Below are 16,398 nucleotides of genomic sequence, written 5' to 3' on the forward strand. Positions count from 1 at the left end.
CCCCGCATAAGGAGGAGCATGAGCTTCATACATTACTTTCTCACGTAGTGAGTTAGTAACGCATAGTCTATTGTCAAAGAGAAGATAACCATCTTGTAAAGTAAATGGTTCCTCTTTCTTCCCTAGTGCAAGGGCTGAAATCACATCTCTAAAATCGGGATCAATAGCGTACTCATCTATCATAGAAGATAGATCATTGTGAGTTGCTATGGAAAGCGCATTCACTCTCGGCCGTCTTGAGAGTGCATCGGCTACTTGATTATACTTGCCAGCAATGTGAGCAATATGAAATAGGCATATCTACAATGTCCCATGCAATCCAAGCAGCAACTAAAGACCCCCCAAAAAAAATCAACGGTTTAGAGCTAAACTTATTCAAAGCACTGTCAGAACAATCTATTGGTAAGTAATATATTATGGTATCATTATATCCTGTACTACCCACAGTCTAACATGTATAGGCCATTTTGTATAATGCCATGATGCCATTTTACATTGAATCCTCTCTTCCACCCATTGGGTAATCTGTTTAGCAGATACATCTACGCCCACTGGGTACCCTAAGTGCCTGAATACATTACCCTACGAAATCCTTTTTCCTTGCCATGGCAAAGTCTAGCTGGAGCAACACCACCTTTTGATTTCATTTAGTAGCATCTTCTATCCCCAGCATGGCTGTGAGAATGTTATCCAATATATATCTTCCCCCTATGAATCCTGACTGAGCCTTGTATATGTGTTTCTGTAAGAAAGGAGCAACTCTGATTGCTACAACCTTAGCTAGTAGTTTGTAAAGTCTTCCCATCATGGTTATAGGTCTCCATTCAGAGAGAGAAGATAGAAAAGTCTGTTGGGCAGCAGTTTGATGATACCTTCTTTCACTAGTCGGTCAATGTGTTGAGTTAGCCACATATAATTTATTGTTGCTGCAATCAAATCCTTTAGAATATCCCAATATTCCACCAAGAATTCCTTGGTTAGACCATATTTACTAGGATTTTTTTCATTGACCAATTTCATCTGAGCAAAGTGCAACTCTTCCTTATCAAATATGTGTTTATGTGCTTAAAAGTGTACGGAATGGCTCGAAAACCCTCATGAAATCACTTGATGGCCTAATCTCCCAAAAAATAAAATAAAATAAATTGACTTGTACGGATCGATCTGTATCGTACAGATCATACAATACGGTACGAAACGGATCCTACGTTTTGAAACAACCTTGAAGCTTTAGCTAAAGCTTTCAGCAATAAATTTGAATAATGGCCAATATTATTGCCTTATGCTTTATCAACTTATCATACAACTCATATCTTAGTCACTGATTATGAAAATGTACCCATTATCGACAAAGTATGGCTAAAAATTTCACGTCATTCATGGTGCCTTGACTCTCTAAGCAAGGGGGGAGCTTGTTTGAAGAAGAATACCAACACTTTAAGCCTCTTTGAGAAGGGATATACATGCGTCTTCTATGGTGTGCTAGTGCATTCCGTGTTGTTATTACCCTGTATTCGAGCATGTGAGGGTTTCAATTAGGGAAGTTTATGGAAGTTCTCAAGCTTTCATGAAATGGACTCAACAAAGAATTGAAGGAGGAAAAAAGGTTTACCACAATGCAAACATGCACTATATCTATGTAATTGGGGTTGAGGCTACTTTGAAATCACCACACGCACAAGTGTTTTGTGTTGATCTTAGCTTTTTTTTTCTAGAATGAAGCATTCATGGCTAGAAGTTTGTTCATTTTAAGTGTGTCTTTTGCTTCGAGTCATATGTGATTTGCTTAATCTTCCTATGAACCCTCACAATTAGAGGCCTGATGCTTTTCTAGCCACACCTCACACGTCTTGACAATGTACACATGTGTGGTAACACCACATGTGTGTAAGAAAAATGGAATGAATGTAAGAAAATAGGGAATGAAAATTGATCAATGGTCTATTGTTTTGTGGTGTTTGTGTTTGCAAGGACAGTAACATTGCAAAGAAAGAAACGTGCGTGATGTTACTTTTGCACTCCTCCCCAAGTTAAATCCCTCCCTTTTTCTTTGAAGCTTGCATTAACCTAAAAGGTGTGTTCAATTTTTGGTTTGGGCTTTGTTTAGTGAGAATTCATGAGGTCCAAATTTTTGATTGAATAGCAAAAGGCGCATGATTTGATAGATGCAATAACAAATTGAGGAGAAAAAAGGCACGTGGAGGGGAGAGATAGAGACTCACAGGGATATGCGAGCAATAGAGGGATATTCTTTTGCCATAAAAAGTGAGCTCTCAGCAGATGTGGGTGGCACAGAGAGAAAGGCAAAGATGGAGGAAGAGGCATCGAATGGTGGACGCATTTAACTTGATGGGCAATGGTGATGGATTGCTAAATGGTTGCAACAAGCAATGACAAAGACGGATACAGAGCAAGAGATGGTGTGCATGAGGAGAGAGCTAGAGACGGAGAGAGAGATTTTCTTTGCATGGCCTCATCACAGACCTTCCATTGCAGGTCGGCCACGTCCCTTGCACCTAAGGAAGATGAACAAAGAGGTAGAGAAGTGGAGCACAAGCCCCCCCCCCCCCTCTGAGAGCGCTACTTGCCTCTATCAACCTTCCTCTGGCCTCGTCTGAACCCAGCCTTATCTACTCTCTCTCTCTCTCTCTCTCTAGAATTCTTAGTGATTGGGAACCTGCTCCCTTTGTAGTTCGCATGGCGGATCAGAGAAGAGTACAACCAATAGGATTGCTTCGAGGCATTGTGCTGGATGTGGCTGGTTTGTCATTTGCTATTTCGTTAGTGGTGTTAAATATTGAGGATTATAGTCAGGATTATCATATTATTTTTGGGAGACCATGGTTACGCCAAGCCAGGGTAAAGCATAATTGGGAGGCAAACATGTTGACAGCTAGAACGGGTCGCAGGAAAGTTCGGGTGATGTTGGGAACATGCAGACAACCAGTTTAGGCAGCATGGCCTGTGATAGTGAATATGGTGGAAGGATTAGAAGAGGATGAAGAGAAGCAATTTCTGAAGGCCATCAAAATCAAGGGAATTGTCAAAATTTGGAAGCAAAAGACAAACTTGAAAGAACAAAGTCCAGCCAAGAAAGCCTCACTCCAAAAAATAACCAAGATAAACTTAAAACTCTTGTGTGTGTGATGATTTGGTGTCGTCTCGCTCCTAATTGCACATACATAATGCTCTTTTACTTTGTTAAAAACCCTAATTTTACACTTCAATTCCTCGTTGTTTGAGGCCATTTCATGGAAGCTTCAACACTTTATTAGACAAGCCCAAATGCTTATTTGAAGAGAGAAAACCCTAATTGGTAGCCTCACAACTTCGGGATGGAAACAACACGGGACTGCATTAGCACTTTCTCCTTCATTAGATGTGCAAAGGAGCTCATTTTTGGCTCTATATCCCCCTCCTAGAGCAATGAGACTGCACCATCATTGATGTGGAATTTTGAGCTATTCTATAATTGTTGGGCTATTTTTTATTGTTTTATGGCCATCTTTAGCCTAAAAATGTTATTTTATATATGTAAGACGCCCGAACAAGCTGGAAAAAATCCCTAAATTTATAAAAGAGCTTTCTTGGGTTCAAATTACATGTTGAAACTCATTTTTTTATTTGGCAAGCACTTTGGATACATCTTTTACGGCTATGCATGAAACCACCAACAATGGACTTTGTAGGTAAGACGAGAGTGTGGCACTTCAAAAAACTTGACAATTGTACATTTCAAAAAGAAAAAAGCATGTTTAATGTGATAAAATACGCAGCAGTGCCATGTATAATGTTTTGCCTCCTTGATACGATATGTACATGACTGGAACAACGGCAACCGTTTTCACACATAGGACACTATGTACACTGTAGCATTGGGTCCCGCATAACAAAACTCATAAAAAAATTCACATTGTGAACGACACCGTGTACATGTAGTTATCATAAATAAATAAATGAATAAATAAAGTTTTTTATGTGTAAATAAATATCGATCTATCTATAATAATAATAATAATAATAATAAAAAATTAAAATTAAAATTAACAAAACTCATTTTTGAAGGGTGACCCTTATCATTCATTTGAAGGGTAGATTTTTACCTATCCTTCATTAAGCTATATTTAGACAAAAATTAGAATGGTTACTTAAAGATTTTTCAATATTCTATCCTTCTTTTGAAAGGTGAAAATAGTTTTGCCCTTCATTGAAGAGTAAAAGTGCCTCCGAAGGGCGTCGAAGCCTTCAAAAATTAGGGGTATCCCTTTACGAGTATCGAAATCTGCGATATAAAAGCTAAACTCCAAAACTGAGAGAAGCCTCTGTGCAAGCGATAAAGAGGGAGAGAGAAAAGGAGAGAGAGGTTGCCGGCTGTACTAGTATACATACATACATACATATATATATATTATTATTATCTCTCTCTCTCTCTCTCTCTCTCTCTCTCTCTACATATATATATATATATATATATATATATATATATATATATATACCATGATTATGGCAGGGATGATCTTTGCTCACCATCATCTGCGAGCGTTATGTGGTCAGTCTCGTTTTTTTTTGACCAAAACGAGCGAGAGGAGCAGCTCGCCCATACGTTCCATGCCTGCTCTTTCTTTCTCTTCCGTCTCCAGCTTCAAACCAGAGGTCGGTGCAATCCATACATTTGTTTTCCCACACACTCATGCTCTTCCTTGTATTTACATTTCTGTAACTCTCTTTGTAGTACAGTTTGGGCTCCTCTAATATTGATCAGTCTGAGAGTGTTAGAGCACGGCAACTTGTGCTAGTGGAGAGATAAGGTTGACTGTGCTCGAGTAAATAGTGATGTGGCAAGTCCAAGAATCATGTATAAAATGGCCTATTCTCTAATGGAAAATGGTGAGTGTAAGAAGCATGTTTAAAAGAATCTTTTCTCTCATAAAATGGGAGTGCTTGAGTTAGGTAATCTTAATAAAAATCTAGTGTCTATTTTGTTTCATCTACTCATGAATGGTACTTTGATTAACCAACCATAAGCTCCACTAATCCACCCTATATAGCTTGCTGCACTAACAATGGTATCAAAGTCATGAGGATTGGCATTCTCTAAGCCTTAATCATCTAGTTAATTTATCATTAACACCCGTTCTTTTCAATCTATGTGAGACCAATCAAGTATTAGCATGTTATTTGGTGAATACATTTAGCTGCTACCCTCCTTGAGGAAGCAAAACAATACATTGAAAAGGTGTGTGTAGGCTTTTGCATCTAGACTTTTTCCTCTCTAATCCCCTCATTAGTGCTTGCGTGATATTTCTCGTTCATTGCATTAATAAATTGGTTGCAAGACGTTTGCCACACCAAGCCTTATTAGTGTTTGCATATTGCATCTCTTGAGTACTCTTTGATTGAGGGATGACTTGTTCACGTTGAGAGATATGATTCTAGTGATGAAGAGGAAGAGAGGTGGTCTCGAAAGAGAGAGCAGAGAAGAACTGGATCCCACAAGCACAAAGGCGCTATGAAAGTTCAGATGAGTGTAGATGGTGGGAATAGACCTTAGTTGGGCGCCAGTACAATCATTAGGAGCTGGCAATTACCATAGAGATTTACCACAATAATCATACAGTGTACAATCAGTCAAAGCCTAGTCCGGGTACCTATAAATAGGACCCATTACTTTACAATCGAGTTTTTCCAATGCCTCTGGACTTCATCAAGCATCCTACCTATCCTTCGTGCTCACCAAAGTCCTCAAAATTTTGTAATCATCAATTCCCAATTTTTTTTAAACCTCGAGACTTATCGAAAATTTGTGAAGGGGTGCTCCATATTATCGGAGAGTGACTTCACAAATAACTTTGTAAAACCCTTTGAAATTGAGTGTACACGAGGACTAGACATTGCTCTTGTTAAAGAGTAAGAACTTCCTCCACATCACTTTAAGTGCACCACAATGGACGAGAAAAACATTGACAAATTTAACGGCCATGGTTTTCACACGTGGCAGGCAAAAACCAAGGGCTACTTAATGTGAAAGAAGTTATGGTCTGTCGTTAAGCCACCTGTCATTCGCAAACTTTGGTTACATTGTTAGGGGTATTTGGGGCACGAGGACTTCTACATAATGCCCTTGGAAGGTTGTGATGTCCTCCTGGGAATTTCCTGGTACCATAAGAACAACGCCGTGGTCGGCTATCGAGCGAGAAAAGCGACTTTGATTACAGAAAAGGGCCGAACCATTGTACTTGATGTGAAACTTAAGGGCGAGTCTGTCCCTATTGTATCGGCTTCGACTGTTTCAAAATTAATGAAAACTAGTCTGTTTGTTTACTCGATCTTTTTGAAAGAGTTGAATGATGATCATAGGACAAATATGTCTGATCTAGAAAAAGAACGCCAAGATTTTCTCTACTCTCATGCCGATTGCTTTTCTGTTCCTACCAGGCGAGTTGCCACTAGCTCGTCCTGAGGATCATACCATTGATTGATACTTGGAAGCACACAGCTGAACCGGCCACCTTACTGTGTGAGTCGAGCCTAGAATGAAGAGATTATGAACCAAGTGAAAGACCTCTTGGAAAAGGGTCTTATCCAGTCAAGTACTTTACCTTATTGCTCTCCGGTGTTGTTGGTTTTGAAGAAAGACGGATCTTGGAGAATGTGCATTGACTATAGAGATCACCATCAAGAACAGATGTCCGATTCCTAGGATTGATGATACTCTAGACCGACTACAGGGATCCTCTTGTTTCAGCAGGATCGATTTGAAGAGCGGATATCATGAGATCCGAATCACGCCGGGAGATGCCTGCAAGACAGCTTTTCGGACGACCTTCGGTTTATTCTAGTTTTTGGTTATGCCTTTTGGGCTTACCAATGCTCCAGCGACCTTTAACTGAGTGATGGACATGATTTTTAGAGAGTACAGATCTTTTGTTGGCACTTTCTTTGATGACATTATTGTCTTCTTCAAAGATGAGGCAGAACATAGAGAACATCTACTACAGGTCTTTCAGGCATTACGAGATCACAAGTTGCTGAGTAATGCAAAGAAAAGTGAATTTTTCCTACCTCAGATACACTTTTTGGGACACATTGTCTAAGCAGCAGGAGTGCAGATGGACCCGGCCAAGATAGAGACTATCCGTGATTGGCCCGATTTAAAGAATGTCCATGAAGTTAGAAGCTTCTTGGGCTTATGTTCTTACTACCGGCGGTTCATTAGAAAGTTTGCAGAGGTTGCTTCCCCTTTGCATATTTTGACACAGAAAGGAGTCCCTTTCTCGTGGGGACCCACAGAGGTGACTGCCTTTCAGACATTGAAAGAGAAATTGACTACATGACTAGTTTTTACTTTGTGGGATTTGCAGAAGTCATTCGAAGTATATTGTGATGCTTGTGGTCGTAGTCTGGGTGCGGTCTTAATGCAAGAAGGTCATGTCATTGCCTATGAGAGCTGATTGTTCTCAAGGCCGGAATTGATAGCACATATATATGAGAAAGAGATTTTGACGGTTATCCATGTTATTATTATTCAGTGGCGACACTACCTACTCGGAGCCGATTTTACGGTCTTCACAGATCATCAGAGTTTACGCTACTTCTTGTCACAGAAGCAGCTATCAGAAAAGCACATGCGGTGGGCGAACATCTTGTCTGTCAGGTGCAACGGAATTAAAATAGTGAAGATCTAGTTTTACACTTCCACAAAATCCTTTCCTTCTTTCCTTGCGTCAGTGAATACTTTGTACTTTAATGAATGTTCCTTTTATGTTCCCTTGAAGAGAGGGGTTGAGAGAATGCAATAGAGATGTGTAGAGGGAGAGAGAAAGAGAGAAGAGAAGAGAGCGACACCCGATGGGGTCCCAACCAACCCTCTCAAGGGCCCCCCACACCGTTACCGATGTGGTATTTGATTTAGATTGCGTAAATGGAATGTATACAGTGTACACAATGCAATACCTCAATACAGACTCTACCAACTCGATTAGGGAATGTCGCCGCGGTAACTCCTCAAGATGAGGCACCTCCTGGGCTGATTCGATGCACCTTGGATCCTTCTCGATGTGGGAATTGCGGATGACCACCACTGGCTGATTTGCACTTCCGATGTGAGAAGGATGATGGTCTGAAAACGTAGATCTTGACGAGGCCGATGATGGACAGCAATGGAGCACTCGATTTCGGCGAGGGAATTGCCGAGAGGAGGGCTCAATTTGCTTCCGAAGTACTGGACCGCATCCGTCAATGGGAACCGCTACGGATCTCTTGCACACCCGGCGAGGGATGGGCTGAAATCTGAAAAACACAGGGCTGATCTGCTGTTGCTGCAGTGCTTGATGGAAACCAAAACGCTGGCTGGTATGGCTGAGAATTGCCGGCGATGGGGCTGAATTCTGGAAACGCTGGCTGCTGGTCAAACTCTGCAAAAACGATGGATGTTCCTGCTGAGAAATGCTGGCTGTCCGGCTACCCCCATTTCAGTACTCTCTGGATGCACCCTCCATCCCCCTCACAAGGGCAAAGATTACCAGGCTCATCAGACAGGGCTTGATTCAGTTGGATACGAAGAGGACATGGATACAACCTACACACGAGCAAGGTACGAAGATGACTTTCGATAGAGAGCATCTTCTCCAACTCACGGAGGATGGTTATGTGATCAGACCAGGATACATGGATACTCATCTATCCCACAGGATACGATGTGCTATTGGTTCGATACGCACATCCTCACATTAGTTAGAGATTGAGACAGGCATATTTAGAGGAGTACCCGCTGAGTCTAGGATTTGTTAGGTGTGCCAAATAGAGCCAGAGACAGAGCTACATTACATATGTCACTGCCCGGTGTACTATGAGATACGAGGCCGCTTTCACTGTCTATTCAGAGAGGGTTTTGGGCCACTTTCTAGAGTCATGAGATACCAGGATTAGAAATGCCTCGGATTATACTTATTGGAGATTCGCAAACACAGAGAGGACCTCTTGAAGAGGGGCACAATGAGAGAGATCCAGCGACAGTGGAAGATCATAGATTTCTTTCAGTCACAGACAGAGGAGTTCGAGGAGTCCCCCAAATAGCATAACAACACCAGAGACATACAGCTTGATTGGGCGATAGAGTTGGGGCGGTCCCGTCGCCCACGGATGAGAGGGCCCTCTCGATATCGACGCAGATTGCGACAAAGGATCCATACCATACTGGCGCGACATAGGAGCCGTCTCGGATACTGATGTATATGTATATGATGCCTCGATTGTCAAAGAGCTCCATTGTATCAGCTCACCCTTTGTCTTCCTTTTGTATCAGCTTTCACCCCACCCCCTATCCAGTATTTTCTTTTCAGTTCTTTGTTCTTTTTTTTTTTCCGAGAAAAAGATCCTTCTATTAGTTAATGGAACTACCCATAGGGCTACAACCACCTCTACAAGAGAGGGCTACAACAATCATGATGGGGAGACTCTCCCAATGAAAAAAGAGCATATGTACAATGAGGCTAAATCAAGAGATGGAAGGAGGGAAAAGCCACACAGGTGGACGGTAGTGCCATCTGGGTACACCCTGGACCATGGTGAAGAAAGGCCTAGGACGCCAGAGTCAAAGAAAAGCCTCTCTGCGCTCCCGCATGCGTCGGAGCTGCCCTGGAGTCTCTTGAGCTGTCCTCTGAGAGTATGGATCAGTTCTAGCCAAAGATCCCGAACAGTCTCTGCCCGTGGTACGGGGCGAGCCTCGAAGATGCGGAAGCAGCGGGCCCGCCAGATGAACCAGAGTGTGAGGCCACTGATGAGCTCCCAGCACTCCTCTCTCACTGCACCACTCCTGTGGAGTAAGCTCTGTGGCAGGCTGGAGTGTAGGTCGACCCCCCTGCATCACTATCGTCCTGCTGGTGGAAGATAGCTCAAACTGAAGTGCCGGGCCCGTAAGAGTGGACCAAGCAGCTGCCCCCCAAGTGTACTACCGAGCTGTGGAAAGGGCGGGCATGCCAAAGAACACGAAGCCACACCTGCTGTGCCAAAGGACAGTCCCAAAGACAATGACACTGACTCTCCACAAGATGGTCACAAGCTGCCCATGTGGCCGAGAGACCACTGTGTACAAGCCAGCTCCCAACTGCAGTAGCTCTATGTGCAACCAGCTACTGGAACAAAGTGACTCGTCTCGGCTGTCTGGAGTCCCATAACCTCTCCCAAAAAACTGCCAAGAACTCAACTGTGAGACCCTCCTCCTGCCAATGAGGTGCTGCAGCAGGGCGAGCCTCTCTCTGTGCGGCGAGTATGTGACGTCCCAATCGAATAGTGTACTGAAAGAAAGGGACACCTGGGTGGTCTGCAGTGGACAAAGGGTCCCTCCAAAGCCACTCTCCAAGATCCCACTGTACTCGTGCCAAGGGACAACTCTCCCAAGCCCACAGTCTCCAGTGGCCAGTCTCAAGAACTGCTGGGTCGGGATCTATGACACAAGTTCTCCCACAGATGCCCACCACTTGGATCCTCTAAAAACAGCACTCTGCCACCTGCGAGGCCTCTATTGCAACTCGGTGTAAGCGCCCCTCACCCTGTAGCTCGAAAAACAGGAAGGGTACAGTCTCTGAGCAAGCCCGAACTGAGATGAGAACCTCCAGTCGCGTGAAGGCTCCCATCCACCTGGGCGCTGCTGACTCAAGGGGTGTGAGCCACTCAGCTGGTACTGCCTCTGAGATGTCCTGACACATGCTCTGCACCCCTCTCATGCCCTGTAGCTGAAGACTCTGAAGCTCCTCTAACAAGCCAAAAAACTGTAACCAGTCACCTAGAGATCGTGCTGGACCCTGTGCCATGGGACCCCAGGAAACATGAGGCTGACTACCAACTAAGTGGCCTCTCTGAGTGCTAACCATGGGGTTCCAAACAAGGGGCTGTCTTAGGCGCTCCTCCGTGCAAGTAGGCTGACGCTTCTCCAGGCCTCGCCGCAGTTGCTCCCAAGATCGGAGCAAACTCACAGTGAAACGGTCCTCCAGTCTCCTGCTCAAGCCAACTCGGCGCATCTCTGTGAAAATCCATTTAGTCAAGGGTCGCCAGGGGCCTCCAGCTTGAGGCACCCTAGCACTAAGCTGTTGAAGCAAGAACTCCTTCCAGGGCTCCTCACCTGGAAGAAGTCCTCTGACGATGAACTTCCCAAGAAGGGCTCTGCTCTGCTGTGCTGTGCTGGGTCTATGATCCCTAGCCCTCCCTGAGAACAAGGAAGAGTGATGACCTGCCATGCCACTTTGGCCCGGGCTATCGGAGTGTTACGCCCTGACCAAAGGAAGTTCCTGATCAGCCTCTCAACCTGGCTGATACAAGAACTCGAGAAGATCCAGCAAGAGGGGATGTACCACATAGTAGCCAACAACACCTAGTTGGCCACTACGACTCTGTCTGCAAGAGAGATGTGCGGAGCTCCAATGTAACAACTTCCTCCTAATAGACAAGAGGAGGGGAGCAATCTCTTGGAGAAAGAGTCGACTAAGCTGAGCTAGTCCTGAAGCCACTCTGTCAGTAGGAGAATCCTGCATGTCTAAGCTCTCTGTCCAAAGAGCCTCCACTCGCTCTCTAAGCACCGAGTCCAGCAAGACCCTCTCTGGGATGCGAAGCATCGTGCTCCCCCTCCTTTGTCTATCAGTCACTGTAAGGATCATTGGAGCATGGTCCGAAAAGGAGGTCCCTGCCAGAATGCCTACTGTCCCACCCAAGTCACAGAAGTGGTCACTAGTGTAGAAGCGATCTACCGAACGAGAGAAGGTCAGGCCGTCTGGGGGCCTCACAAAACTGGAATGCTGCCACACATCTGTAACCCTTAGTCATACAAAACCTCTCCGAGGTTGCCGGCTCAACTCCATGCACAATAGTATGCCTACCACCAATCCTGTCAGAGGGTTCCTCCAACATGTTGAAGTCACCCCCTATGCACCATTGCTCTGCCTGCGGCAGAGACTCAACAATCTGAGACCAGAACTCTACACGTGCACTCGCCACATTGGGCGCATAGATGTTCAGGAAGCCACGAGACAACCCTGAACCTGCATAGTGATCCACTGAACCCTGCTTGGCACAATAATCCCTCTGCCCACAATGGCCTGCTGCAAGGAATCCGCAATAGTCATACATACCCCGTCCTGGATGCCTCCAGGTCCAAAAGCAGCTGATTAAAAAGTCTCATACCGTCCACACAAAAGCTGACCACAACGTCTAATGCGGCTCTCACACAGATGATGCTCTTGTAACATAAGTAGGTCAATCTCTCCTCCCACGAGGCATCGCTGAAGCTCTTGATGCAGTCGGCCCCTTTGACGCTGAAACTGGGGCCCACCTAGTCCCTGTACATTCCATGAGACAATCGTCATGGGGAGAGAGAGAACTGATGCTACCGTAGCTGCTAATCGTGCTATCTTCGAGGCAGGCTTGGATGGGGAGTAATCCGCATCCGAGCGTCCTTGAGATAGGCGTGACTGCAAAAAGTGTCCAACCCAAGCCCAAGTAGACCGAGCCGTGCGTGAAGCAACCTCCTCTGTCCAGGAGTCCCATGTGATGAGAGAACTCTAGGGCCTGTGTCTGCAGCCACTCCATCATTGAGTCTAAAGTCCACTCAGCCTGGTCCCTGCCGCCGCAGAGGGGAAAAGAGAAGCCAACTGCTGAGTCCAAGGCCTATATCCCCCTAGTTGCAAGGAATAGTACATGGACTCTGAAGCAGGCTGCCTCAAGGTCTGGTAAGGGGTCGCCGAGAAAACGTGTATAGTCGTAGGCAAAGAAATCTCAACGACGACAAATGTCGAAACTCGTCAGACCACGAGGAACTGCTGCAAAGGGAGACGTCTGCACCAGAAGAGGAGGTCGCAAGAAAGGCTGTCCCTCTCTTGCCAAATGACTCGTGGCAAAGGCGCTGCCAAGAGATCTCCTAGCAGCTGAAGAAGGCCTTGCCCCGTGGGACGGCTGAGGGACCGAAGCGGGAGGAGGTGAGGGAGCAAGGGGAGAAGAGGGCGAAGGGGGGCGAGGGGGATCGGTAGAGGAGGGAGGGCGAGGTGAAAAGGCAGAGGGAGAAGGGGGAGCGGGAACAGGGGGGAACTCGGGGGGTTTGGGGGGTGGGGGGGGGGGGGGGGGGGGGGGGGCGGGGGGGAAGGGCTGTCTAGGGGTAAGATGAGGTGGAGGCTGGAGCAGGGACCTCATCCTGTTGAAGAGGGTCGAATTGGTTTCCCGTGGGAACCCACTGTTGCTGGGCAGGAGCCTGAGGACCACTCTAAGTGTCAGGCTGGCGCAGTCGTCCCTGCCGACATCGGCCACGAACCTACTGCCAGCCCTCCTCTGCTTGAGCCTCAGGCGGCTCGGAGGGTGGCTCTGCCTATGTACTCTGTGGCTCTGCCTGCTGCTGCTGGCCAGCCTTTTAGGGCTGGGGCTGGGGCTGGGGCTGGGCCTGGGCTTGTGGTGCAGGTCAGGGTCTCCTCCATGGACTGGCCTTCGCGAGATGGCCCATCTGTCGACAAATGAAACACTGATTCGAGAGGCCCGAATACTCCACACTCTGGCGGAACCAACCCCCACTCACACGAGGCAGTAAGATAACCTTCGGGGGAGTGTGGGTGTCCCTAACCAGAACACGTACCGAGGGAATGCTGGCCGCCTTGGCAGCTACTCAGGCTGTCGTGCGAGGTGTCTCTAGGACAGTCCCAATCACTAAGCCTATTCGGGACAAAAGTGGTAGGTACTCCCTCCTCAAACCAGGAAAGCAGACAGAGGTGGGAAGGTCCGCCTCCTCTACGAGAACATCTGAAGCAGGGTCAAAGGCATTTCTCCCTATCGAAAGTGGGCTCGAACTGCTCTAATGGTCAAGGGGCTCATGGCGATGACCTTGGACGCCATCTCGGAGGTCTCAAACTCGATCTGATAGTAGCCTCGTCCGAGGAACTGAACGTCCAAGATCTTGCCCACCTTTGCAAGAAGGCGGGCCTGGAGAAGGTCACGCAGCTCTCCTCTGCCGGGTCCGGTGCCGAGAATCTTGCAGATGACGGAAGTCGCCTGCAGACGATCCACCTCTGCGGCTACGCTCGCTTGCTTTGTCGGAGAGAGAGCAAGTTGAATGGTGGGCTCAGCGGGGTCGGGCGAGGGGACTTCATCAGAGTCTCTCTGTGGCAGAGCTTGAGCCTCCATCTGTGTGTGCTACTGTGGCGGAGAAGAAACGGATAGAGTAATTTCTCTGCAAGAAACCCCGACGAGCACTGTCTAGAAAATCAGCACTGCCAGAGCCAATTGAAAGAAACCTTCAGGGAGAGAAAGGCAGAGAGCGAAATGAGCCGCGGGCGGGTGGGGGGGGGGGGGGGGGGGGGGGGGCTGAAAACGGCAGCAGCGGTGGGCTGGCAGCGTGAGGGGAAGCGAGAGGGGCAGCTGGGCAGCGTGAGGCAAAGCGCGCAGGGGGGCGGGCAAGGTGGGCTGCGTGAGGAGGAGGGTGGGGGGGCAGGAAGCGATGGCGCGAGGAGGTGCGGGCAGCAGCAACGAGCAGCTTTTTTAGTTTTTCAGTTCTTTGTACTTTTTGTACCCAGACCTGGTATTAGATTCACCACATGTAACCTTTTGGTCTCATAGGTCATTTTGGCCTTTTGAAGACGTTAATATTACGTTTCATTTCATCTCTCTCTCTCTCTAGAGCCAGAGACAGAGCTGCACTACACATGTCATTGCCCGGCGTACTATGAGATACGAGGCCGCTTCCACTGTCTGTTCAGAGAGGGTTTTGGACCATTTTCTAGAGTCGTTAGATACGAGGATCAGAGGTGTCTCCGATTGTACCTACTAGAGCTGTGCAGACTTAGGGAGATGACATCAGGGGAGAGACAGTCTCAGAGCCAGATCACAAATTTCTTTACACCAGCCAGGGAAGAGCCAGAGGAGCAGTCATCACAGCAGATCTCAGAGCCCACCCACACTCGAGGTATGTTGATTGATTGAGCCATTGAGCTAGATAGATCCAGACGCCCATGACTTCGAGGGGTCTCCCACCATCGACGAAGGCTGCAGCAGAAGATCCAGATCACTCTAGCTCGACATGCAAGACACCCAACCAGAGTACTGACCATGGAGGATGTTGATGAGATTCGACAGCGACCGATGAGAGATTTCATTTGAACCCACCACCCCCCCTCCCTCTATCTCGTTTCAGTTCCGTATCAGCTTCAGATTCATTTCCTTAGTGTTTTAGTGTTTTTAGTCTTAGTTCTTTGTACTTTCCGTACTCAGACATGGTATCAGATTCACCAATTGTAACTTTTTGGTCTCATAGGTCATTTTGGCCTTTCGAAGACGTTAATATAACATTTCATTTCTTGATCAAGGAACTTTCCCTAAATTAAGAACCAAAGAATTAAGTAGTAGCAGAACCGGGCAAGGAAGGATAATGGGACTAGTGTGATATGTGATCTTGTGGTCACGTTTATCATCTGCTGCACCTGATACTGATTTTATCGGCTCTTCAGAGCAGGCTTTGGGCATCTGTTGAGGGTGAGGATAACATTGATCAGAGATGCAGTGGGATTTTTTTGCTAGAGTTACAAAGGCATGGACATGCTTTATTTCAGAATTCAAAACACTCTAGCAGAGGACCTGTTTAGAGGCAGGTTATTGTAGATTTCTTCCAGAGCAGCAGCCCTCAGCAGAATCCCAAGACATATTACTTTCGATATAACACCTCCAATATATTTACAATCTCCCCATTCAGGCCATTATTGTCAGGCATAGAGCAGCTCCTACAAGGTTCTTTACAAAGGAGGGGAAAGATGCCATGATGCAGCAGCCCATGAGAGAGTTTATGTGATGGTACTTATTGTGACAACCCACTCCAGAGATTAGGCTTTGGGAGATATGCTCTTATTCGTGCATTCTTCCTCTCTGCCACTCACTTTCACAAGCAGGAGGCGTGTTTATCTTCTATTTCATGAGGAAGAAGTGGAGGGGAGGTGTGAAAGGTGGGATACAGGGATGGGAGTGATCGTAGCTGTTGGTAAATAGTGTTTTTGTAGCATATGGATTTCCTGGAACCAAGTAGGAGACGACGTTATTTCATCAGTGAGGATTGTCCCCAAGTTTCTTTTTCATAAAGTTATGATAATTATAAGTTTTCCTAGTGCAGACGTTTGCTTATGAACTCTTTATCTTTGTATCTGAAGTGGGATTGTGGTTTATTCCAATCACGTGTTCATTGGTGGGTTTCAGAAAAAACAAATTGCAGCTTTACCAGATGATCAACCTCTCGTGCAAAATTCCACTGCACTTTCTATTACATATCAGCCAGAAGAAGTCTCTTCGAGCAAACGAAAGAGGCTAATTTTGATAGATGGAAAGGCTGTTGTGTATAGAGCTTATTACAAACTTATGGGTATGAATTTCCAAATTGTGTTTTTA

At 46.2% G+C, this 16,398-nt stretch overlaps 1 protein-coding gene across 4 annotated transcripts in view; it reads left to right on the plus strand.

Annotated features, from left to right (window-relative positions):
* The first annotated feature begins 4,496 nt into the window (after positions 1-4,496).
* Positions 4,497-16,398, plus strand: part of LOC147434514 (uncharacterized) — a 55,560-nt gene continuing 43,658 nt past the window's right edge. Inside the window, exons 1-3 of one of the 4 annotated variants that reach the window (XM_086490957.1) lie at positions 4,501-4,653; positions 4,738-4,887; positions 16,210-16,372. In XM_086490957.1, coding sequence (XP_086347083.1) covers positions 4,885-4,887; positions 16,210-16,372 — 166 coding nt within the window. In that variant the 5' untranslated portion in view covers positions 4,501-4,653; positions 4,738-4,884. Of the gene's footprint in view, positions 4,654-4,737; positions 4,888-16,209; positions 16,373-16,398 lie in introns of all 4 variants that reach the window. The other 3 variants (XM_086490956.1, XM_086490959.1, XM_086490958.1) reach the window with 3 other exon arrangements.

This window comes from Adiantum capillus-veneris, chromosome 19 (assembly GCF_014529385.1).
Source record: "Adiantum capillus-veneris isolate H3 chromosome 19, ASM1452938v2, whole genome shotgun sequence".
NCBI classification, from domain to species: Eukaryota; Viridiplantae; Streptophyta; class Polypodiopsida; order Polypodiales; family Pteridaceae; genus Adiantum; species Adiantum capillus-veneris.